The 25217-nt window shown below is 37.2% G+C and overlaps 1 protein-coding gene across 3 annotated transcripts in view; it reads right to left on the reverse strand.

Annotated features, from left to right (window-relative positions):
* AGAP2 (ArfGAP with GTPase domain, ankyrin repeat and PH domain 2) overlaps nt 1–25217 on the reverse strand; it is a 294442-nt gene that overhangs the window by 50608 nt on the left and 218617 nt on the right. For all 3 annotated transcript variants that reach the window (XM_063427736.1, XM_063427727.1, XM_063427718.1), the window contains exons 4-9: nt 17316–17401; nt 16221–16362; nt 14905–15039; nt 10348–10454; nt 7233–7382; nt 2058–2144 (exon numbers count right to left, since the gene is read on the reverse strand). In XM_063427736.1, the coding sequence (XP_063283806.1) occupies nt 2058–2144; nt 7233–7382; nt 10348–10454; nt 14905–15039; nt 16221–16362; nt 17316–17401 (707 nt within the window). The remainder of the gene's footprint in view (nt 1–2057; nt 2145–7232; nt 7383–10347; nt 10455–14904; nt 15040–16220; nt 16363–17315; nt 17402–25217) is intronic.

The raw sequence follows: 25217 nt of genomic DNA on the forward strand, positions 1-25217 counted from the left end.
TTACTGTCTTTGTGTCCCCACGTGTATAATGGCAATTTGCCTCTGCCTGGGAGATAATTGGATTACTTCCCAATCATCTCCAGGATAGAGGGAGGGAAATTAGGATGCATTGTGGGGATGTTTTACTTCTGTGTGTCTGAATATGGTACATGTCTGTCTGTGTTACAGTCTTCCATCTGGTCCCCTAGGGGAGTGTCCACAAGGTGGGAGACCTGCATAAATACTGGGCAGGTAGCCCTCAATAAATCAGACCACTGCTTGACCCCCAACACAGAGCTCTGTCTCGTTTTTGGGGGGATTTACTGTATGCTGTTAGAGACTGATTGCCAGGAGTGTAAGCCGCTCGGGTGCATTTCCTGTTCGTCTGCTAGCAGCTATTCGTGAGGTTCCATTTCGGGAGTTTGGAGTGCTACTTTGTATGCAGTTCGGGAGTTTGGAGCATTCCCTTGTATTCAGTTCGGGAGTTTGGTGTTCTGCAGTAGCTGTGCCTGTGTCTCTGGAAGGGAAAGATCTTCTAAACGGCTTTTAACCCCTTTTATGCCTGGGGGTGCTGTTACATATATCACACAGTGTGTGTTCTAAAATATATATCACACAGTGTGTGTTCTAGAATAAATATCACACAGTGTGTGTTCTAGAATAAATATCACAAAGTGTGTGTTCTAGGATATATATCACACAGTGTGTGTTCTAGGATATATATCACACAGTGTGTGTTCTAGGATATATATCACACAGTGTGTGTTCTAGAATATATATCACACAGTGTGTGTTCTAGGATATATATCACACAGTGTGTCTTCTAGGATATATATCACACAGTGTGTGTTCTAGGACATATATCACACAGTGTGTGTTTTAGAATATATATCGCACAGTGTGTGTTCTAAAATAAAAATCACACAGTGTGTGTTCTAGAATATATATCACACAGTGTGTGTTCTAGAATATTTATCACACAGTGTGTGTTCTAGAATATATATCACACAGTGTGTGTTCTAGAATATATATTGCATATATATTGCACAGTGTGTTCTAGAATATATATTGCACAGTGTGTTCTAGACTGTGTACCCTACGACTCAGCTTAATTACCCCGAGACACCCCGAAGGATGACTTGTTCATGTTTTGCATGTACTGATTTATTTAGCTTCATGCTTCTGTTGAAGGTTAGAATGCATTTGTATTCTCCTCAGGACAAAGCTAATGCCAGCTCACACTGTTATATAACAATTCCAAACACAAGTTAGAAATAGAAGACAATCACCCAGTGAGTGAAAAGAACGTTGACTCATGCAATGACATTATTCATCTATTGCATGGAAATCTAACAAGTGGGATCTTATCAAGAGACATGCTCACAGGTTTGACATGTTCCCAGGTTTAAGTTAAGGCAGTTATCATTTAGAAGATAGAAAAAGGACATTTTAATATAAATTTTGTGGTCTATCTGTCAAACTCCAGTTTGGAATTGGCTTCTTTGCAACCCACGTGCCATTAATGAACACAGGGAGTGGAAAAATGGACAATTATTTTTTCCCAGCAATATTTGAGAGAACTCTCTAAAATATATATATATTGTATTGGATAAATAAATATATATATATATGTGTGTGTGTGTGTGTGTGAATACACACACAATATCCAGTCATGCAATATAAAAAAGAATCAAATTTTTGCCTCATAATTCCACTTTATACATGGATTCCCACCACAACTCTATCGGTATGTACTTTACAAGTAACGTCAAACCTCCATAGCAAGCTAGTAGCCAACCTCATGCTGATGAGTTGCATTAACAATGAAACAGTTGTCCATGAGTGAGAGAGAGAGGGAGAGAGAGAGAGAGAGAGAGAGAGGGAGAGAGAATTTCTTATACACTTATACAGAAGTCAAATGTAAGGAAGATTATCAAGGAGGGAGATCATCTAGTGACTGTCAGTCCAACACCCACAAGTCTACATGCTCTCTAACTAAGGCAAACTTCATCATAATATTATATAATAATTGCTGAAAGTGCTGTTGTGGTTGCACGCAACTGAAGCCTCCATTTTACCTGTTTAATTGGCAGAGCCCGTCCACTGCTTGGGTGTTCCCCTCGGCTGTCAAAACTTCTCTTTTCCATGTCACTTCCCCTCCGGGTCTGAAATAAATTAAAATCAGATATTTTAGCAGTTTTCCCTTGTTTGCCTTATAGATGCAAATCATTTCTAGTTGGGGAGCAGTGTATGCCACAAATATAATCAATGGTTCTCCTGTAATTTCAAAGGGAGATCTGGGATTGGCTAGGGTGCACCAGCCACTTTCAAATAATTTGACTTTGAGGTACAGAGATTGGAGAGATCTATAACATTTTAAAAATTGAAATTAATAATACTCCATGTCATTTGTTTATGTGTCAAGAATCCATGAGAATCCACAAATTACTTATTTATATATTACATTTTCTCATGTGGACCGAATTTACTGTGTAACCAAAACCAAACACAATTAGCAAGAATTCTTGACAGCTGCTACAAAAAGCAACAGGTCTTGGTTTGGTATAATGCATATTCTGGACAATGTATTGTTGTGAGCAGCAGATGGGGGTGGGAGGGTAGCAGCTGGCCAAAGTGGCCTTCATCCATTGTTACGCAAGAAGAAACAGATCATTAAGAAGCATATACTGATTTATTGGTATCTGTAGTCAAATTTGATAATCTAACCTGGCAAGAAAAAATTTATATATTAAGAATTATATGAAAAACTACTATGCATAATAAAAAATAATTTCAAAGGGAGTCTTTTGAATTTTTTTTTTAAAAAATTACATTTTAATAATATTTACTTATAAACACATTATGCACCTATAGTAAAATAGTTTTAAAATATTTTTTTTTAAAATTTGTGCTTCTCCTCCCCAGAAAGTCTCTCATTTTGTAGCTGTTTTTTTTTAACTTTCTTTTTCCAATCTTAATTCAGAGAATTAAAGTAGTACACAACACAGTAAGCATACCGTCAAGAGAGAAGAAACAAACAAGACATAGTCGGCAGGAGCCCTGTACCAAAAGGGTTTTAATTTGTAATTAAGTTCTTGAATCATGGAATTGGTTGTACCTCGGTGTACCTTGAATCTTCTCCCATTGAGGCTCGCTCAATGTAGCCCCCATACTCTGTTCCCAAGCTGCCATGTAGGCTATTTGGGATGTAGCCATTAAGAGCATGAAGTAAAGGGCTGCGATCCCTCAGTCTAGATGTTCCCATGCAGTTTTGAAACTTTCAAATGATGTGAGTTATTATGAGAGAAGATGTTTGCCTGGTAGATTCTTGAAATAATGCATCATTTGCTGAATACTAGTAACGACCCCTTCACCAATGTGTTACTCAAGCGGTTTCAAGACATGGCCCTCACAGCATTGTTGGTAGTACACCCAGTCAGACATAAGGCCTCGTATGTCAGAGGGTATTATGCCCCCAGCGACACTCAGGTTGTGGACAATGGGGGTCAGTGGGGACGGTATTATGATAAGATGGTGTGCTAATTGACCTTAAGTGTGGCAAGTGGGAGGTCTCATACAAGTTTTGTCTACAGGGGTTCATAGAGCCTGATCAAGGAAGGAATGCCTCCCATCGCCTGGGCCCTTTGTTTCTGGGTGACTGTGGCATGTCAAAAGACTACACAGAGGAAGTTGGCCAAGTGGTAATACGTCTGTATGGAGGGATGTCCGATGTCTCCAAGTCTTTTTGGCAGAATCAGGTGTGCTTGCTTTATCCTGGGAGTCCTTGATTTCCAGACGAATCGTATAATGGCAGAGCTTATGGACTGGAGAAAGGACTTTGGTATCACTATCGGTATGGTCTGAAAAAAAAAGAGCAGTCTGGGTAGCAGGTTCAACTTAATTGCAATGATCCTGCCGAACCATGAAATATAGAGTCCATCCCATCTAGACAGGTCCTTTCCTAATGTTTGTAGTATGGGCAGGAAGTTTTCTGTATAAAGCTGGCCCAGAGTCCTAGTCAGCCAAATGCCTAGATATTTGATCCGATCGGCACACCATTTGAATACAAAGTTGGTGCACAGAGTAGCAAGTTTGGTCAACATGAATGTAACTAGAAGGGCTTCTGATTTGTTTGCGTTGGGTTTAAGGTTGGAAAGTCATCTGTATGTTCTAAAGGCCTGTAACAGGTTTGGAAGGGAAGCCCGTGATTCCTCCAGAAAAAAAGCAGATCATCTGCATATGACGCAACAGTATGAGTCATGCCCATGCACGTGAACCCTTCTGACGGCCTCCAGATAAGAGCGAGAGTGCAAACAGGAGTGCCATTGCTAATTTTAAAGGGCTCCGAGATGGCTCCGTTCATCCCTAGATGGGCACTGGACTCACAAGATTACGTGAAAGTAGCGCTCTAGGGTGCCTCCCCAATAGCAGTGGGGGGCTAAGTGATCCCTCCTGTTGTTCCACCAATGTACACAAAATGCAGGACTCCAGTGGTGGTAAAAGAACAGTAAATAACATAATTAAGTGTTCTTGCATAGCAAGACCACTTAATGTTATCTCACATATATATTATTATTATTATTATTATAGCCAAATTTACCACCCTAACTCCTCCCACAGTTTTTACACTACATAGACAGTAATATACCAAAATGTGTGAATTGTTCCCGATTGGTGTGCTATTACTTTGCGGAACGTTTCGCCTGAATGGTTTATGGAATATCGTCGTTTTTGTGGCGAAATGGGTCCCATAGGAATGAATGCCACCACTCCCTCATTTTCAAGCCCACCTACACAAATCTTATATCAAAACGTTCAGCTATCCCTGCTGCCACTAAACATGTCCACGGCTAAGCCATAGTCCTGATAGTTTTCACAATATGACCATTTGTTTGCAACTCACACCGTCCATTGACATTCATTGAATCTCCACTCTAGCCACCTAAAATTTGAAGGGCAATATCTAAACTGTGACTGTGCCTTCATTTTTAATATTTCAGAGACATACTATGCATCAAAATGTAGGTCTGGGTCTTGTGATTCTCACAATATAAAGCTTTTCGCTGTAGGATTTATAAATACGACCGTTTGAAGATGGCAACCGCCAGTGAAGTGAGCAATTTGGAGCAGTTTGTTTTTAACCGCTCTTCTCTGCCCTATTTGAAATCTATTAGTTCCTGTTGGCAGTTGGTGGAATGTTCGAGGGATCATTTGAAACCCTGTGTAACAAGGCTGCAATATGAAGATGCTGTTATGTATGTATTAATAAAGTGAGTACTTCGTTATACAGGAATTATTGACTGATTTGTACAAAACATCACAGTGGCAGCAGGGATAGCTGAACATTTTGATATAAATTGGTACATTTATATCCCTACATGGCAAGACCACTTACTATTATCTCACATATATATTATTATTATTATTATTGAGCAATTTGGAGCAGTTTGTTTTTAACTGCTCTTCTCTGCCCTATTTGAAATCTATTCGTTCCTGTTGGCAGTTGGTGGAATGTTCGAGGGATTTGAAAGATTTGAAAGCTCTTCTCTGCCCTTGCTGTAGAGTGAGTGAACCACACTCCAATCTTTCCACAGTTACTCAAGCCACTCCACCCAGTTACTCCGCCCACTCCAGTTGTAGACTACTGGTGGAGGCAAGAACACTTCACACAATTTCCCCAGAAATTGTAGCTTTTCTAGTTAATATATAATTTAATACAATATATCTGTGGTGCTTTCCTATTATTTTCAATGTTTGACTTATATATTTCTTAATATGTTTGCAGCTTTAATTTATTCTTTCATATAGCAGGGAACAATATCCAGAGATGAGTATGATGAGTATCTCTTTAGTTTGGAAAAAGAGCGCCTCAGAGGGGATATTTATTAATATATTTATAAAATATTTTACCAGGATGGATACATTGAGATTTCTCTCATTTTCAAGTATGTCTTGGGTCCACAAAGCATTGCATTGTTACAATAGGATACAATATTGCAAAAAATACAATATACAAACAATATATATAGATACACACATATATAAATTTAACACATAACCGGTATTAAATATTCGGGGACAGTACAAACCATTGTCTGGAATTCTATTCATAAACAGGGCTAGACACAGGACACGAGGTCACTCATTTAGGCTGGAAAAAAGGAGATTTAGTCTAAGACAAACAAAAGTTTTTTTTACAGTAAGAACTATAAGGATATGGAATTCTCTGCCTGAAGAGGTGGTTTTATCAGAGTCCATACAGATGTTAAAACAGCAATTGGATAAATACTTGCAAAAACATAACATACAGGGATATCATTTCTAATTAGTGCGGTAATAGCTCCTTGATCCAAGGAGATATCTGACTGCTATTTTGGGGTCAAGAAGGAATTTTTTCCTAGTTTGTTGCAAAATTGGAAGCGCTTCAGACTGGGTTTTTTGCATTCTTTTGGATCAACAGCAAAAACATATGTGAGAAAGGCTGAACTTGATGGAAGTCTCTTTTCAGCTATTTAACTATTAAAGAGCTGTGCTTACTCTGGGACAGGTGTTTTGCCCACCTACTAGATGAGAGACTACCTATTCACCTGATGTAAGGTAAGGTGGAAGTGCTAATACTAGATATATATGCACAACTTAAGTCCTCTGAATTTAGCCATTTAGCCAGGGGTATAATTAAGGTATTTGCCATCACAATGCTATACTGTATTTGTGTATTGCAGCTCAAGTGTAAATCCAATTTACAGGTATTTTACATTGTAGTTAAAGTGAAACTCCAGGCACCAAAACAACCTTATCCAAATGAAGTTGTTATGGTTCCAAGAAACCCCTCTTACCTCCCCAAAGTTGGCTCCAGTGGTGAAGTCCACTCCCCCCCAGGCAGCATCAGGCTTCTGACGCTCTCATCAAGTCAGTGATTCCCCATTCACAGAACTTGGCTTGGAAACTATATGTTTTTGTGAATGGGGAGTCACTGACTGGCTGAGAGTGTCAGCTGACCACTCTCAGTCAATCAGCACCCCTCCACCCCACTTGAATCTGAAAATTAAGAAGCCAGATGCCGCCAGGGGGTATTGGACATCGCAGTTGGAGGCAACATTGGGGTGAAACCATTTGAGAACGGTTTCACCCCTTGAGGTAAGATTAAGATGTTTTGGTGCCTGGAGTGTCCTATTAAAACTCTTGTTTACCAGTTCACCTTAGACTTGTTACCCTTATTTTATTATAACCCAGCCCCCCCAAAAAAAACTTACTGCAAAAAGGCTTGTGCGCCGCTTAGCACCCCGATGTAGTGAGCCAGGTGTACTGACTCCTATAGAAATCTCACTCCGGAGCTCTCTGTGACTGATGTTTGGAGTGGATGGCAATGAGGAGTAGTCATTTCCAGGTCCTCCGTTGCTGGTCTGTAACAATTATTTATATATTATATGTTATTTTGTTTCCACACACAGTACATAACACTATAAGTTTATATATTTGTCTCGGTGTAGAATGTTCCACTATATACGGTAAGGGCAAATAAGGCTGGATGTGCACACATTTTAATTGAACAAAGTTATTATGTAATTACAATTAATGAAAATGGAAAGGCATCGAAGCGGAAACAATGTATAATAACATGTAAAGAAAATATAACTCTATAATAAGTGGATATACATTGAATGAAAATGGGGGACAATAGATTTTCCTTTAGTGATAACCAAGAATCTTAGGGATTTATTTATCTTAAACGATTCATCAAAATAAATAAGAGGGTCATATGTTGCCACATGGCAACCTGTTATACTTAAATTATTTATATCTATTAAATAAATATGCAACTATTTTCTTAAGTTCCAGATCAGTTCAACACGACTGCTTGAAGCTTGCTCACACACTAACAGCTGAATCTGGGAGAAATCTAAGTTCAAAAAAGAAAAGTTGACTTCAGCTACCATGAAGTCACCCCGAGATACTTCTTGAAGCCAGGAAAAGTGTGATAGATGGTTAATGGGATACCAATAAACTCAAAGGCAGTCTAAAAGACATATATACAGTTATTCTCAGTAGTTTGCATGCCTTATTAGAAATAGTGAAATTTTGGAATTTATTTTGAAAATATGACTGATCATTTAAAAAAATGTTTTTATTGAAGGATAGTGATCATATAATGATCATATGAAGCCATTTATTATCACATAGTTGTTTGGCTCCTTTTTAAATCATAATGATAACAGAAATCACCCGAATGGCCATGATCAAAAGTTTACCCTGGAATGTTTGGCCTTGTTAAAGACACACAAGGTGACACACACAGGTTAAAATGGCAATTAAAGTTTAACTTTTTAAATTGCAATTAGCGTCTGCGTATGCATAGCCAATGAGTTTGTTAGCTCTCACGTGGATGCACTGAGCAGGCTAGATACTTAGCCATGGGCAGGAGAAAAGAACAGTCAAAAGACCTGCGTAACAAGATAATGGAACTTTATAAAGATGGAAAAGGATATAGATATAGATATCCAAAGCCAAATGCCTGTCAGTACTGTTCAATCACTTATTAAAGGGACACTATAGTCACCTGAACAACGTTAGCTTAATGAAGCAGTTATGGTGTATAGAACATGCCCCTGCAGCCTCACTGCTCAATCCTCTGCCATTTAGGAGTTAAAGCCCTTTGTTTATGAACCCTAGTCACACCTCCCTGCATGTGACTTGCACAGCCTTCCATAAACACTTCCTGTAAAGAGAGCCCTATTTAGGCTTTCTTTATTGCAAGTTCTGTTTAATTAAGATTTTCTTATCCCTTGCTATGTTAATAGCTTGCTAGACCCTGCAAGAGCCTCCAGTATGTGATTAAAGTTCAATTTAGAGATTGAGATACAATTATTTAAGGTAAATTACATCTGTTTGAAAGTGAAACCAGTTTTTTTTTGTTCATGCAGGCTCTGTCAATCATAGCCAGGGGAGGTGTGGCTAGGGCTGCATAAACAGAAACAAAGTGATTTAACTCCTAAATGACAGTGAATTGAGCAGTGAAATTGCTGGGGAATGATCTATACACTAAAACTGCTTTATTTAGCTAATGTAATTTAGGTGACTATAGTGTCCCTTTAAGAAGTGGAAAATTTGGGGATCTCTTGATACCAAGCCAAGGTCAGTAGACCAAGAAAGATTTCAGTCACAACTGTCAGAAGAATTGTTCAGGATACAAAGAAAAACCCACAGGTAACCACAGGAGAAATGCAGGCTGCTCTGGAAAAAGACAGTGTGGTTGTTTGAAGGAGCACAATGTGACGATACTTGAACAAAAATGAGCTGCATGGTCGAATTGACAGAAAGAAGCCTTTACTGCTCCAATGCCACAAAAAAAGCCTGATTACAATATGCTTGACAACACCTCACAGCTTCTGACACCCTGTAATTTGGAGTGAAAAGACCAAACTAGAGCTTTATGGTCACAACCATAAGTACAATGTTCGGAGAGAGGTCAAAAAGGCCTATAGTGAAATGAATACCATCCCCACTGTGAAGCACGGTGGTTGGTCACTGATGCTTTGGGGGGGGGGCAGAAAATACTGGCAGACAATTTGCATTCTTCGGCACGAAGGCTGCGCATGGGACGTTCTTGGACTTTCCTTCCAGCATGACAATGACCCTAAGCAAAATGCTAAGTTGACCCTCCAGTGGTTACAGCAGAAAAAGGTGAAGGTTCTGGAGTGGCCATCACAGTCTTCTGACCTTAATATCATCGAGCCAATCTGAGGAGATCTCAAACATGCAGTTCATGTAAGACGACCAAAGACTTTGCACAACCTGGAGGCATTTTGCCAAAACTAATGGGCAATTATACCACCTGCAAGAATTAGGGGCCTCATAGACAACTATTACAAAAGACTGTTCACTGTCATTGATGCTAAAGGGGGCAATACACAGTATTGAGAACTAAGGGTATGCAGACTTTCGAACAGGGTTCATTTCATTTTTTTCGTTGTTGCCACGTTTTGTTTTATGATTGTGCCATTCTGTTATAACCTACAGTTGAATATGTATCCCATAACAAATAAAATAAATGTTTTTTTGCCTGCTCACTCAAGTATCTTAAAGACATAGTCCATCAAATAATATACTTTATACACTAACCAGAGAGAAGAAAAAGAAAATTGAGCGTAGACCAGGTGGTTGATCCTACTGTAAATATAATGCTCGATTCACCTTTAGTAAATATGTATAGTAAATACACTCCTCATTTATGTTAGAAATTGAAGATTATATTGGGATACATAATTGGATTAGTACTTGCCATAGTTCTACACATCACATTACTAGCAGCATTTGATTACCAAGTACTGTGTATAAATGGCATTGGCCTTAAACTTTTGTTGATTTTACCTGAACCGATATTGGCGTGGAACCCCCAGAATGAGTTGGAGAGCTGGGCAGGGATTTGCAGGACAATAACTGCTGCTGCCTCTTCAGAGCTATGGTCTTCTGGGCAACTGTGAAGGAGAGATGGAACGGAGGATTAAAACAAAATTCAGAATTCCGGATATCACACAATGTTCAATTCATTGATCACTTTACATGTTAAAGGAACAATGGCTGTCGGTATATGTTTTACAAGCATGCTAAGTGTACACAATCATGAAATAGAAATCCATTGTGTAGGATGTTATTAAAGTGTACAAAGTTTTCCTTCCCCATCTCTCAGTTTGCTACACAGGCTGTCGTTAGTGTACAATCAGTATTCCCTAGTGCACATATTGTCACTGTAGAAATAAATAGGCATCACAGATGTGGATTACATCCATTGCAGGCATATTGTGCATGTGCACAGCCCCCATTGACCTAAGAGAGAAGTTGCTGGACATGTAGAGTAGTAGGTGGGAGGATAAAACCCAAATCCTATGTAGCAGCCCAGGGTCTCACTTTAAAAGAAGAACTGCAATTAAATGTGCTTTTTTATGTTTAGAACACACATAGTACTGGGATTGGTGGTAAAAGAGATGCTTACTGATTGTCACTTTAACACCAGACTTTTACTGTATAACCCTTTAACCTGCTGGTTGCTCAGCTGCTCCAGCTTCAAAAGTGTAAAAGGATTTATATATTATGTGATGTTTATTACCTCGGGATAGAAATCACTGATTGGGGTTTTAAAACTTGGATACAGCAAAGTTACATATAATAGCCATGCATTCATCTTGCCTACAATTTATTGCTAAAACAGTATTCTATTACATCCATTTGGATACTGTTGCATTAGAACAGGTGTGTGAAAATCTAAGTTTGAATGCTCCAGAATACAGGCTGTTTTCTGAAAAAAAATATATGATTTACAAAAACAACAATGCTGTTCTTTGCAAATAAAATACGCAATACAACATGGATCTAACTTTGCACTCAAGCCGAAAAATACAGATTAAGAGCATAATACATTAAACACAAACAATGTTGATCTTTTGATAAACATTCAAGTAGGGGAGCACTTTTGAAATAGTGATCACAATATGGTGTCTTTTGAAATAAACTCAATAAAGCAAATGCACATGGGGTATACCAAAACATATTTTAAAATGCCCAACACATTGAACTGCATAAACTCTTTAGTCAAAAGAACACTGAGGATAACTGGAATATCTTCAAATAAATATTAGAAATGTACACTTCTCAGTATGTACAATTTGGTAGTAAATACATAAGAAAGAAATTGAAACCAATGTGGCTTAGAGAGAAAGTAAACTATGAAATAAAAAAAAAGAAAAGAATATTTAAAGCATTTAAATCAGACAAATCAGAGGCATCCTATATAACATATAAGGAAGCCAGTAATGAATGCAAAAAGGCAATTATATATAATAAAAAAATCATTTTTCAAAAACACACTTTTCCCAACTTTGACCCCTAAAATCTGTTACGCATCTACAACCGCCAAAAAACACCCATGCTAAAAGGTTTATAAATTTTGTCCTGAGTTTAGAAATACTCAATGTTAAAGGGACACTATAGTCACCTGAACAACTTTAGCTTAATGAAGCAGTTGTGGTGTATAGAACATGCCTCTGCAGCCTCACTGCTCAATCCTCTGCCATTTAGGAGTTAAATCCCTAGTCACACCTCCCTGCATGTGACTTGCACAGCCTTCCATAAACACTTCCTGTAAAGAGAGCCCTATATAGTTCTGTTTAATTAAGATTTTCTTATCCCCTGCTATGTTAATAGCTTGCTAGACCCTGCAAGAGCCTCCTATATGTGATTAAAGTTCAATTTAGAGATTGAGATACAATTATTTAAGGTAAATTACATCTGTTTCAAAGTGAAACCAGATTTTTTTTCATGCAGGCTCTGTCAATCATAGCCAGGGGAGGTGTGGCTAGGGCTGCATAAACAGAAACAAAGTGATTTAACTCCTTAATGACAGTGAATTGAGCAGTGAAATTGCAGGGGAATGATCTATATACTAAAACTGCTTTATTTAGCTAAAGTAATTTAGGTGACTATAGTGTTCCTTTAACATGTTCTTAGCTTTTTTTTTTGCAAGTTATAGGGCTACAAGTACAAGGAAGACATTGCTGTTTCAAAATATATATTTTTTACATTTATCAATAGTGACATTGTAACACTGTTATCTGTCATGAATCTCTGAATCACACCTCACATATTTTTTTAAAGTAGACAACCCAGGGTATTCAATATGGGGTATGTCCAGTCTTTTTTTAGTAGCTACTTAGTCACAAACACGGGCTAAAGTTAGCATTCATATTTGTTTGTGTGTTAAAAATGAAAAAAACTATTATGAAAGCTAACTTTGGCCAGTGTTTGTGACTAAGTGGCTACTAAAAAAGATTGAACACAATACCTCAGGTTGTCTTCTTTTGCAAATGGTATGCCATCATGGGGCTAATTCTCATTCATGGGCTACCATACGCTCTCAAAGGCAACATAACCAATCTAGTAAATTTCAATGTGAAAAAACAGAATATCAAGCCTTATATTTGACCCTGTAACTTTCATAAACACTATAAAACCTGTACATGGGGGGTACTGTTATACTCGGGAGACTTTGCTTAACACAAATATTAGTGTTTAAAAACAGTGAAACATATCACAACAATGATATCAGTGAAAGTGCTGTTTGTGTGGGGAAAAATACAAACAAAGGCACTTTCACTGACAATATCATCACTGTGATATGTTTTACTGTTTTGAAAACACTAATATATGTGTTTAGCGAACGCTCCCGAGTAAAACAGTACCCCCCCATGTACAGAATTTAGGGTGTCATGGAAAGTAACAGGGTTAATACAGTGCTAGCAAATTAAATTCTCTGGACTTTCGGCCTGGGTTGTCAGGCAGGTCCCTCAAATTGCAATCTATAAAATTACTACATTATTATTACTAAATTATGTAAAACTATTACGTAAATATGCACGTTGAATTTAAATATATATACATATTTACATATTTGAAGTCTACATGTATATTTATGAAATTATTTATGTAATTATGTTTATTGATATATATATATATATATATATATATATATGTATATGAAAAAATTTCAAAGTTTTGCACTCCTACCTCCTAAATTATACCGGATCCCCAGCCACACTGTAATATGGAAAATAGAGAATTGCCGGCACTCCTGGATTTCAACAACAATACGGTTTATTGTCATGAGTCAACGTTTCAGTTCCTAGCTTGGAACTTTCATCAGGACACCTGAAAAGTTCCAAGCTAGGAACTGAAAGTTTGACTCATGACAATAAACCGTATTGTTGTTGAAAACCAGGAGTGCTGGCAATTGTCTATTTTATATATATATATATATATATATATATATATATATATATATATATACATATATATATATATATATATATATAATTTCATTCAAGTCTATTTTTGTATAAATATACATATATTTATATAAAAATACAGTTGGAATAAAATTACACATATATAAATAGGATTTTAAAACATTTTTTTACTTATTGTTTATAGTTTTTTTTATATATATATATATATATATATAGCTATATGTATATATACGTGTGTAATTTAATTATAAGTGTATGTATATATTAATATAAAAATACACTTAGCATGACGTATATATATACATATTATATATAGATATAATATATGTATATAATTTTTTAATTTATTAAGATATTTTTTTTATTTTTCAGAAGCTTGTAGACTGCCTGTCAGTTCAGGCAGTCCCCCTGCAGGCATATGCATGGACGGCTATTGCGGCCAGGTGACTGCTCTTTCAGAGTGATCACATTGCTCGCTAATTTGGCCTAATTTGCCAAGGGTGGACTGTCGGGGTGTCAGGCAGTCCCCCCAGACCGGGAGCAACACCGAACGGCGGTGATCTTGTAAGTGAATGAATGCCGCGAACGTAGGTACGTAGGTATGTCCGCGGTTATTAAGGATAGTTTTTTGTCAGACGTACCTAGTACAACCGCGGTCTTTAAGGAGTTAGTTAATTGGGAAAACATTGTTATTATCAAAACCAACATCGTTTTATGAAACATGTCATGGCAAACTACTTATTTGCATTCTATAGCCAAAGACTTGTCTAAAACTATTTCAGCAAAATTCCCCCATTTTTCTCAGAAATAGTAATTTCAGAAACGGCTACCAAATTTAGAATGGTAGAAAAAAGAGAAGTGGGACAGAGTACCTTTCTGGTGTAAAAAAAATTATGGACAAATAGATAAATCCATTGTGTTACTGGAAAAATAGAATACATTCAACAATAATGGTTAGGGCACAAAATATGCCCAAAAGACTTAATACATTTTGCCAAAAAAAAAACACAGCAAAATGCAAAACAATACAATAGTTTTTTTTTTCAATGTTATGTCATGTGTCATTATGTGTCATGTATTATGTCATGTGTCAACATTATTAAAAAAAAATGACTTCAGAACTACTTACCTTCATTAAACACCCTGTCGACATTAAGCCCATATGTAGCACATGTCTCATAATACATACAGCGCTTCATGTCATTGCACAAAGTTCTAGCCCGTACATCCTCGATCACTCTTTTGTTGTTAGCACTAATTTTGTCTGTAAGAAAAAAACATAAGTAACTAACATCATCAAACACAAACATTACAATGCTAAAAAGTTATAATGTTCAGGAAAAAACAACAACACAATATAATCTCAACATAGAGAAGAGCTAAAATTGAACATTTGTTGTCTCTTATTTATGAAGAATAATTGATTATTATCTTTTTTTGTACAATTCTCTCTGTGAAATAAAAAAAAAATGGATTTTAGATTTCTGAGCCAATCTTAGTCAAATATGATTTCAGTAGAAAAGGAGCATTTTAAAGATGCTGGGCTTTCAGTACCTTTTCAATTTGTGGTGGTACTGTTTGGTTTTTATTCTATCTGTAGAGGTCGGGTACTAAAAACATGACCACAAAGAAAATGCAATTTCTCAGAGTCTTTATTTTTTCAATTTTCACCCTTCAACTTTAAATCTTCTTGGGGTTTATTCTCTGGAGAGCTCCAACACAACCTGAATGCTATACTCACTCGAGCTCCCCACTCTACTAACAATCTAATGTCCCTTTCCGAGACCTTACTTAGTAGTAGTCATTACAGCAAAGAAGTGGGTCGAGCATCCTTCTCTTAGATAAACTTTAAAAAGATGTCATATCCTCTACCAAATGAATATGTCTAAATATAACTTAATCATTTTTTTAACTGTCAGGATTATTCACAAAGTGAAAATCCAAGTGAATTCAATGTGATTTTCAAATTTAAGACAGAGTAGTTGAACTGAATGCCCAAATGTCTTAGAGAATTCTTCGAGATCAGCTATTTTGACCTTCAATTTGAATTTCACCTTGAACCACTTTAGTAAATCCCTGTATGTTTTTGTATATATTTAATTACTTTTACATATGTAGCTTTGCAACTTTAATTTTATTGTTCTTGCTTGCCACAATGTGTTTGAAAAGGACTCAAATCTTAATGTAATCTTCCACAACAAAACAAAACAAAAAACACTTTCTAAATTAAAAATAATAATAATAATTAACACAGAAAACGTTATCCATAACTAACGTATTTGTCTTTGAATTTATTTTCAAGAATACTATTTTATATTTGTGAAGCTTTTGTTCGGAGATCAATGTGTATTTTATTTGTATTTTATAACCTCTTTCTGTGTTACAGTAATTAGGTATACAAAAAGCAAACATTCTATATACATATGACTGTTGAATATTGCTTACCCTGAGTTCCCACCAGAGCCACAGCGATGTCACCGACACTACGGTAGTTTGCCAGGAGAGCATAGTACTGGAACATGTCTTGAAAGCTAGCCTCATTCTCAAGGCTGAACACGAAGATTACGGCATCCACCCAGTTTGCAAACTAGAAGGTTAAATCAATAAGCAATCTGTCACAGGGAATTCAAGGCTCTCTTGTCTACTAGCCAAGCTGTCCAGGGGTAATTATTCGCCGACTCTGTCATCTTAGGCCTGGTTATTAAATCTTTTTTTTGAAAGTGTCTCATCTATGTAATCACGGAGTTAAGTGATTAGCAGCTTTTATATAGTCAATATTTAAACTGGCATACACATTCATAGTGACTGTAACAAATTATAATGCTGTCTGACAATTAAACATGCTCTGGTTTACAGAGAAATTACATCAGTCTAGATATGTATGTTTACGTATATAAGCTTAATTTGCTATCATTCAAATTTACTGAAACACCCATTGCCAAAGATCTTCAAGATTCAACACAGTATGCATTTTTTACAGGTATCCTGGTTATAATAATATCTGTGTCTATCTACATATCCTGTCTTTCCACCTATGACCACAGTGTATTTAAATTATTAATTACTATTATTAATTTTTATGTAATCTGTTTTGGAGGTACATGAAAAAGCCACGTTAAATTACTGAATAAAAAAAAACAAAACTGTATTTGGGGTGTATTCGCTAAACCAGTGGTTTCAACACAGTCATCAAAAAAACACCAATGAGCCCATATTAGTATCCTATTTGGAACAGAATTGGGGATACCTAAATCCAGGATTTTTGGTGTTCTTCCACATAAGGTCTAGGTTGCGAACGATTGCAATGGACAATGAATGGTGGTGTACCGAAATGTGAACTGCACAATTCAAGGTGAAATATCTAAGATTTGACTATAGTTGGATCATTTTCCAAAATAACTTTTTTGTCCATCATTTTGCTATTGTGTTTTTGGAGAATAAGGACCTTTGTGTACAAGAGGCCCCAGTGACCTTAGAGGTGGGCTCTGCTGCTGTTCTATCCATTATCTTTGTATTGACTAGAAACATAATCTCATGTACCTTGGCATCCGGAGGTCCAGCTTCTTCTCTAATCAACAGGAGATAGCTCTGGCCTTCCACGTTGATTTCTTTCTTGAACTGAGCACCTGGGTAAACATTATATAAACAAATTTGAATTGTACGTTTTGCATAGTGGAATCTTTCTGTATTAACGTAAATAGATTCACAATTCCTAGAAAACACATGGATAGTCAAGCCTGCATTCTTGCTGTAAGTCTCTCGTCTGGCAACGTGTGATCATGCTACCAAACAAGATCTCACATTCTGAACCGTTTTCAAGTCACCTTTTTTTACACTTTGCAGTTAGTATAAACAAAACATGGAGAGAATGTGTGATTGCTATGTGTCTTCATTCAAAACGGAATGTGTGAAACTTGCCCTAAAGCAGGGATTTCAAAAAGAAACTCTGCAAGATGTGAAAGGTGTGTTACTGCATTTGTGTAGTTACATTATTTCAGATTTGTGTTAGCTCTGAACCCAAACCTTTAATGACATATCGTTTGTAACTACTGAGCTACTGAGAAAGACGTAGGGCATTCCACATTGAGTAACCATATTCTATGTGTTAGCTCTTACATCACACAATCAGGGTATTCTTAAGGGGACACTATAGTTACCAAACAACTTGAGCTTACTGAAGCAGTTTTGGTGTTTAGATCACGCCTCTGAAGTTTCACTGCTCAATTCTCTGCCATTTAGGAGTTAAATCATGTTTGTTTCTGTTTATGCAGCCCTAGCCACACCTCCCTTGGTTGTGACTGACACAGCCTGCATGAACACAAAATGGTTTCATTTTCAATCGGATGTTACTTACTTTGAAAGTTTTTATCTCCGGAACTAAAAATTTAATTTAATTAAATTCAGGTCTACGCGGTCTAGCAAGCTTTTTGTAGAGCAGGAGATAAGAAATTATAATTTAAACATCATTTTCAAAAAAGGAAGTGTAAACATTAGATGATTCTTTACAGGAAGTATTTGGGAAGGTTGTGTACGTCACATGCAAAGAGATGTGCCAAAGGTTGCATAAACAAAGTGATTTACCTCCTAAATGGCAGGTTACTGAGCAGTGAGACTGCAGGGACATGATCTATACATGAAAACCTCTTCATTAAGTTAAAGTTGTTTTGGTGACTATAGCGTCCATTTAAGTCATTGTTAAGTTTAACGATTTAAAGTGGTAATTGATTTTGCATTAGTTTAATTATCAATATATTTTGGGAAAAATTAGTAGAAGGCTCATATCAATGCAACCCTCTAGCACTTCTCAGAACAAAAGATGCAGTCACAGATAATGTGAAATGTTCTAGAGTAGAATCTTTGAAACCAGTGATCTGTGTCACACTGGTATGTCTCAAGCTTCCTAAAAATGTGTAACAAACATTTACAGGATTATTCGCTAAACTCCAAATTGCTGTGAATTGAAATCCAAATTGCAAAATTAAAGAGACAGTGTAGGCATTTTAGCGGCTTCATCTCATTGAACTTCTTTTAGTGCTGAAGTCCACTGGCACCATCATTCAATTCAGCATTAAACCCTTGTTTATGTTTAATTGCTATGCAATCCACAGCTTCTGTGCTGCTTTGGTTAGTTAGGAAAAAATAGCCTTAGTAGAAATAGGTTGTTTTCAGCCAATCACAGCGGCTATTGCTGGTATGAATCAGTATGACTAGAAGAAAGTGTGTAATCTCTGACTTAGTCATACATCCAGTGGGGCTGGCAAGCTGCAAGTGGCAAGGAATTCTATGTAATGTAAAACTGCTCGAAAATGATATACCACTGTAACACTGACCAAGGGACAGCACAAGAAGACTCCAGGAACTATAACCAATATGAGATGACTTCGATAATTTTCACTTAAGTGCGCTTTGGTCCAAAAAAGGTTGGGAGCCATTGTTAAAACTGCACTCATAACAATAGTATACCTGCTGTAAAAATCATCAGAGATATTTTCTGCACTGGGAACTGTGAATTCCTCCTTGTTCCCCCTCCGTTTGGTCTCAACCTGCACTCTCAGGTGAACCCAGTAGAAGTATAGAAGTTCTCTAGCAGTTGAAGATGCAAACAGTTACTTGGCATCAACTCATAATGTTGCACAATGATAACTTATAATGTGTAACAGAACTGTTTTTGGGAACTGTTTTATCTATAATTGGTATAAATACACTGGGGATCTCATCAAGATTCCAAATGCCCTTCCTTGGAGTTCAAAAAAGATTCACAGTCTATGTGGCACATTGTTGCCAAGTTTGGATACGCCAGAAGAACTGATCACCCCAACCTAATTTAGTATCGAAGCTGGCTATTTTGAAACAGTGTCCTACTGGCAATTGTGTAAATATGTGACATTAGTAATGACACACTTTTATACATTGCCACAAGGTATAGCTGAATTGTTGAGCAACAATACACTAAAATAAATGTTCTGCATGGGATTGCCTTTAATATACCAGAAGATTTTTATTTAAGTGGTATGATATGCAAAATCACACATCACAAACATGTCAGTGCAATTTATATATATATATATATATATATATATATATATATATATATATATATATATATATATATATATATATATACTATAAATATGACATTGACCAGCAGGATGTGTAGTTCAATGTATAGCTTGAATTTGGAGCAGAATTAAATATTCAACATGAAAGTCCTTTTAGTGAACCAGTAGGTTTTTTTTCTCTTACCAGATAGAGTATTTTCAGGGCAAAATCACATGTAACAATCTTTTTAGTAATATTTTTATTGAGAAATAGTGCATTACAGAGCAGAATATGTACATCACATGTGCATGAATATGACTTTATTTGAAACAGGTATTAAGATGAACTATAAAACCTGTATAATTCAGTTATATCTAGATTGTTAGAGGTTAATGTTCTATGTAGTTTTCACTCCTCCCTTGTCATTGCCTGCTTCTAGTGATTTCATCCCTTTGTATGCCTCCATCCATGGCTAGTTACTACCCAACTGTAGGACTTCCTAGTCTCCATGGTTACAGAACCCAGAGACCAAGAGGGGATGTTGACACATAGCGTCCACTGTTCAGTAACTATGGAAACTAATAAGAATGGAAGCAATGTAGGAAGGAAACTAGATGCGGATGAGTAGCATCCGCCAGACTGAGAGGTTTTGGGTCAAAAGAGGTGTTGTACATTGCTTAACCCCTTTAAACTCTTTGCAGGCTGCCTTTAATCTGTTTACCCCATGCGATGCCCTCGCACCCAAAGAAGTAGAATATTACTACTCTATTTGCACCAAATAATTTTAATTCAAATTCATATATGTTTTTAGATTTTTTAAACAGAACAAAAACACTTTAATTAAAAAGCATTCTTGTAAATTTCTTGTTCACAGACTGAGTAAATCTCACTGCAGTTCTCTGTGCTCAGAATTATCCTAAATTAAATAATACTTAATTACATTAAATATACAGAAAGATATTTTATGCTGTTATTAAAATGAAATCGTGATATATAGATAACAAATACAATAATCTTCTATTATATGCTCTATGCAAGTAATATCCCTCACATATCTTATCATTAGTTACCGCACTACATACGTTGTTTGTTTATTTTAATCAAGGTTTTTTTTTTTTTTTTAAATTTGAGTTTTTATTGAAAGATTTTCATTGGGATTGGGGTACAGAAAAAAAGAAGGGAAGAGGGGAGGGGAGGGGAAACATATGTAAGGTCCAAAAAAAAAAAAAAAAATACATATCAGTAGTATACAATAAGTCATAAAGACAATCAGCAAATTACAATGAAGCCGGTTGATTGGCAGCATTCCCTGATGACAACTTATCAGTAGAAACATTTACACAACAGTATGAAACACACAAATGTGCGACTGGTACAGTTTAGTCTCCTCTGGTACGGTATGAGTGTCTTAAAGTTCTTTGCAAGGAGATATTACGTTACGTAATGTGGTACAGCATAAAGGTACATTACAAGAAGACATCCTGATATAGTGTGTGAAGACCCATGGAGCATACGATCCATTTACCAAATCGGTCCCCGTAAACTAAATTCCAGGTTGGGCATAGTGTGGCAATAGAGTCTATAAAATGCATATAGTGAAGAGGACATCTAAAGTAGATGTTGTGTATGGTTATTGTAGGTCTGGTAGAGCGATCAAGAGGTGTATTGAACTTGGTCGGAATGTATTAAAGATTGCTCTGTTTAATCTATTACTCTCTGCCCGTTCATATAACCGATATGAGTCACGATTGTGTTAAGGACCCTTATCCTTCTGTATTATATAGGCATTTGAGTTCCAGAGGTGCCAATTATATTGGGCTGTAGATAATTGTGTAGCCGAGTGTGCTGACATTAGTTCATACCTTAAAAACTGCCTAGTTTTATGGTACAGTAAGTTAGGGTGCGGGCATGTGGTCTATTTCCAATTAGCAGCAATAAGACTACGTGTAGCTAGGATTAATATGCTTAATAACTGTTTATCCGTGTGTGACAGATTATCCGGTGTCATTAAGAATATACCAATTCGTGATGTCAAAGTTAAGGGCTGAAAGCCTACTTCATTCCATAAGTTTTGTGCCTCCTCCCATAAAGGTACAATAAGGGGGCAATCCCACCATATATGGGTCATGGTACCCTTGGATTGGAGACATCTCCAACAGCTATCCGGAGCGTTAGGGTAAATTTGGTGTAATCTGTCCGGCGTGAGATACCACCGATAGATAAGTTTTTTATGAGACTCTATATGAGAGTAACAGGAGGTAACCCCTTTTAATGCCAGGAGTGATTTAAGCCATTGATCGTCTGTGAAATTCTGAGGGTTTTCTTTCTGCCACTGGGATTTATAAGCAACCGTCGGTTCAGGGGATTGCTCGATCAAGGTAAGATAGCTTAAGGACAAAGTTTTGGTTTTTATTGGGGATTTATGGCATCTATCATATAGTTTGAGAAGGTTCTTGCCTGGCCCTGGGGCTAGGTCTACTAGTGTGGCAACTCTAGTAGCTATGACGTCCTTCAATTGAAGGTAAGGAAATATGAATGAGTGGGGTAAGTCATAAAGAGCTTGGAGTTCTGGAAACGGTAGGATCTCATCGCAGCTACAAATATCTATTATCCGGGGATTACCCATCTGTTTCCATTTGTGTATAGATAGCCAAGGAGAAACCGCGGCTAGAGCATTTAATGGCGCCCACGGCAAAAACTTACGGTCAGGTATGTGTTTATAATGTAACTTATCCCACGCTTGAATTGAGAATTTAGATAGTGGCAACAATGTATGAGTATGGTTCCTCAAATGTTTAGGTGTCCACATGATTTCTACTGGGGACCCCAGTGGGCTATAATTGTTTTCTATATCTACCCACTGTAATGTGGACTTAGCGGCATGGAGTTTGACTGCTGTTTCCAACAGAGCCGCTTTCTGGTATTGTGTTATGTTGGGGGTACCCAGTCCACCTTTTGAAGTCGGGACTTGGAGCAGACTGGAAGCCAGACGAGGTCGTTTTCCTCCCCATATATATGTAGATATGATTCTTTGAACTTGTTTGCCTAGTGTCGGGGAGATCGGGATTGGTATCATCCGAAATATATACAGTAATTTGGGAAGAAGCACCATTTTAATTACGTTTATCTTCCCAAACCAAGATAGCATTACATCTTTCCACTTATATATCGTTTGAGTACACATTCGTGGTAGTGTCGAGTAATTATGTTTAATGATTTCTCTTAACGTGGTTGATATCTTTATACCTAGGTATGTGATATGTGTCTGCCTCCAATCGAAGGAAAATCTGTCTTTCAGTGTTTGGACAGTGGTATGTGGAAGTCTCAGTGGTAAGGCTTGTGTTTTCGTTTGGTTCAACTTATAGTAAGAAATGGCGCTGTATTCTTGTAGTGTACTCATAAGATGAGGTAGGGAATGGGTCGGGTTTGACATGGTAATGAGAACGTCATCTGCAAACATAGAGAGTTTGCATTCCGAGTTGGAAATGGTTATCCCGGTTATGTCAGTGTTCTTCCGTATCCTATCTGCTAAGGGTTCCAAAGATAAGACAAATAAAAGGGGCGATAACGGACAGCCTTGACGTGTGCCATTTGTTATCAAAAAGGGTTGTGATGTAAAACCGGCATTAGCTACTCTGGCTGATGGTTTGCCATAGAGGGCCAGAATCCCTTTGATAAATGGGTCGGGGAAACTGAATTTTATCAGAACTTGTTCCATATAAAGCCAATTCAATCTGTCGAAGGCCTTCTCCGCGTCCAGCGCTAATTATATTAAGAATTTTCCTCGTATTGTCTGATCCTTGTCTAGATGTCACAAACCCTGATTGATCAGTGTGAATAATACGAGTTAGAATGTTTTTTAATCTATCAGCTAGGATTTTAGCATAGAGCTTGGTGTCACAATTTAGAAGTGATATAGGTCTAAAGTTTTGGCACGATGTGGCCGGCTTGCCAGGTTTTGGTAAAGTAGACACATGTGCTTGTAGCATTTCGGGTGGCATATCCCCTTTATTAAAACAGTGATTAAGAAATGCCGTCAGGGAGGGAGCTAGGGTAGTAAAAAATGTCTGATAATAAATATTAGAGAGTCCATCTGGGCCCGGGGCTTTATGTCGGGGTAGTTGTCTGATAATTTGGCCTAATTCTTGTTCAGAGATTGGTTGGATGAGTAAATCAATTTCAGATTGTTGGAGAGAGGGCAGATCAACCGTATTTAAAAAGGATTGTATTTGGGAGAGGGATGGAGTAGGAGTGGCATTATCCTCTTTAAGGTTGTACAGAGTGCTATAATAGCGTGCAAATTCGTCCACAATGTCCTGTGGATTCATTAATTTTTTGTGCGTTGAGGAGTAAATCCAGGCCACCCTAGAGTTGGCCATTCTAGCTTTTAATTTGGCCGCTAATACAGAGCCCGCCTTGTTCCCATTTGCAAAGAATTTATGTTTATAGCGTTGGAGAATAAAATTTGCTTTGTCTATATCTATGTCATTCAATTTAGTTTGGAGGCGTCTAAGTGTTTCACTACGTGTTATAGAAGGGTTTATTTTGTTAGCGTGTGTAAGGGCCGCAATTTCATTAATGAGGGTGGAATATTCTTTTTCCCTTTGTTTTTTGGCTCGGCTAGCATGTTTGATGAAAGATCCTCTAATTACGGCTTTGTGAGCCTGCCAAATCGATTCTATAGTAGTATCTTGGGTGGTATTGAATTCAAAATACGTCTTAAGGTCTTCTGCAATTTGGCGTTTGATAAGGGGGTCTTTCAGTAAGATTTCGTTGAGACGCCAGGTTCCGCGTCCCTTAGAGGGAAAGCGTTCCTGCAGTGAGATAGTGATGGGCGCATGGTCCGACCACGTAATAATCCCTATATTTACAGCACGTACTTTTGGAATCGTGGAGGAATGAACTAGAAATCTGTCTATACGCGAATATGAATTGTGTATTTGCGAATAAAATGTGTAATCTTTGTCTGAGGGGTGGAGTACCCTCCAGGCATCTAAAAGTTCCGAGGAATGAATTGCTTTCCTTAGATTGGACGCCACAATCGAACGTTTGCGGGCTGTGGCCTGTGTTACAGTATTGGTTGAAGTTGTATCCATTATATCATCTAATACAAAGTTTGTATCTCCTCCTATAACTAATGTTCCAAATGTGTGCGCATGTGTCAATGCAAGTATTTTGTTAGCAAATTGCAGTTGATTGTCATGGGGGCCATAAACATTTAGCAGTGTGTAGGGCTCATTGTTCAAAAAACATTGCAACAATAAAAATCTACCCTCTTTATCAATGACTTTATGGTGAAACGAGAATACCACATCTTTACCTATCAAGATTGAGACTCCTCTCTTTTTCTTTACATATCCCACATGGAAACCGATCGGGAATTGTTTAGAAGAGAACTTGGGC

Source organism: Pelobates fuscus, chromosome 1 (assembly GCF_036172605.1).
Source record: "Pelobates fuscus isolate aPelFus1 chromosome 1, aPelFus1.pri, whole genome shotgun sequence".
Lineage (NCBI taxonomy): Eukaryota > Metazoa > Chordata > Amphibia > Anura > Pelobatidae > Pelobates > Pelobates fuscus.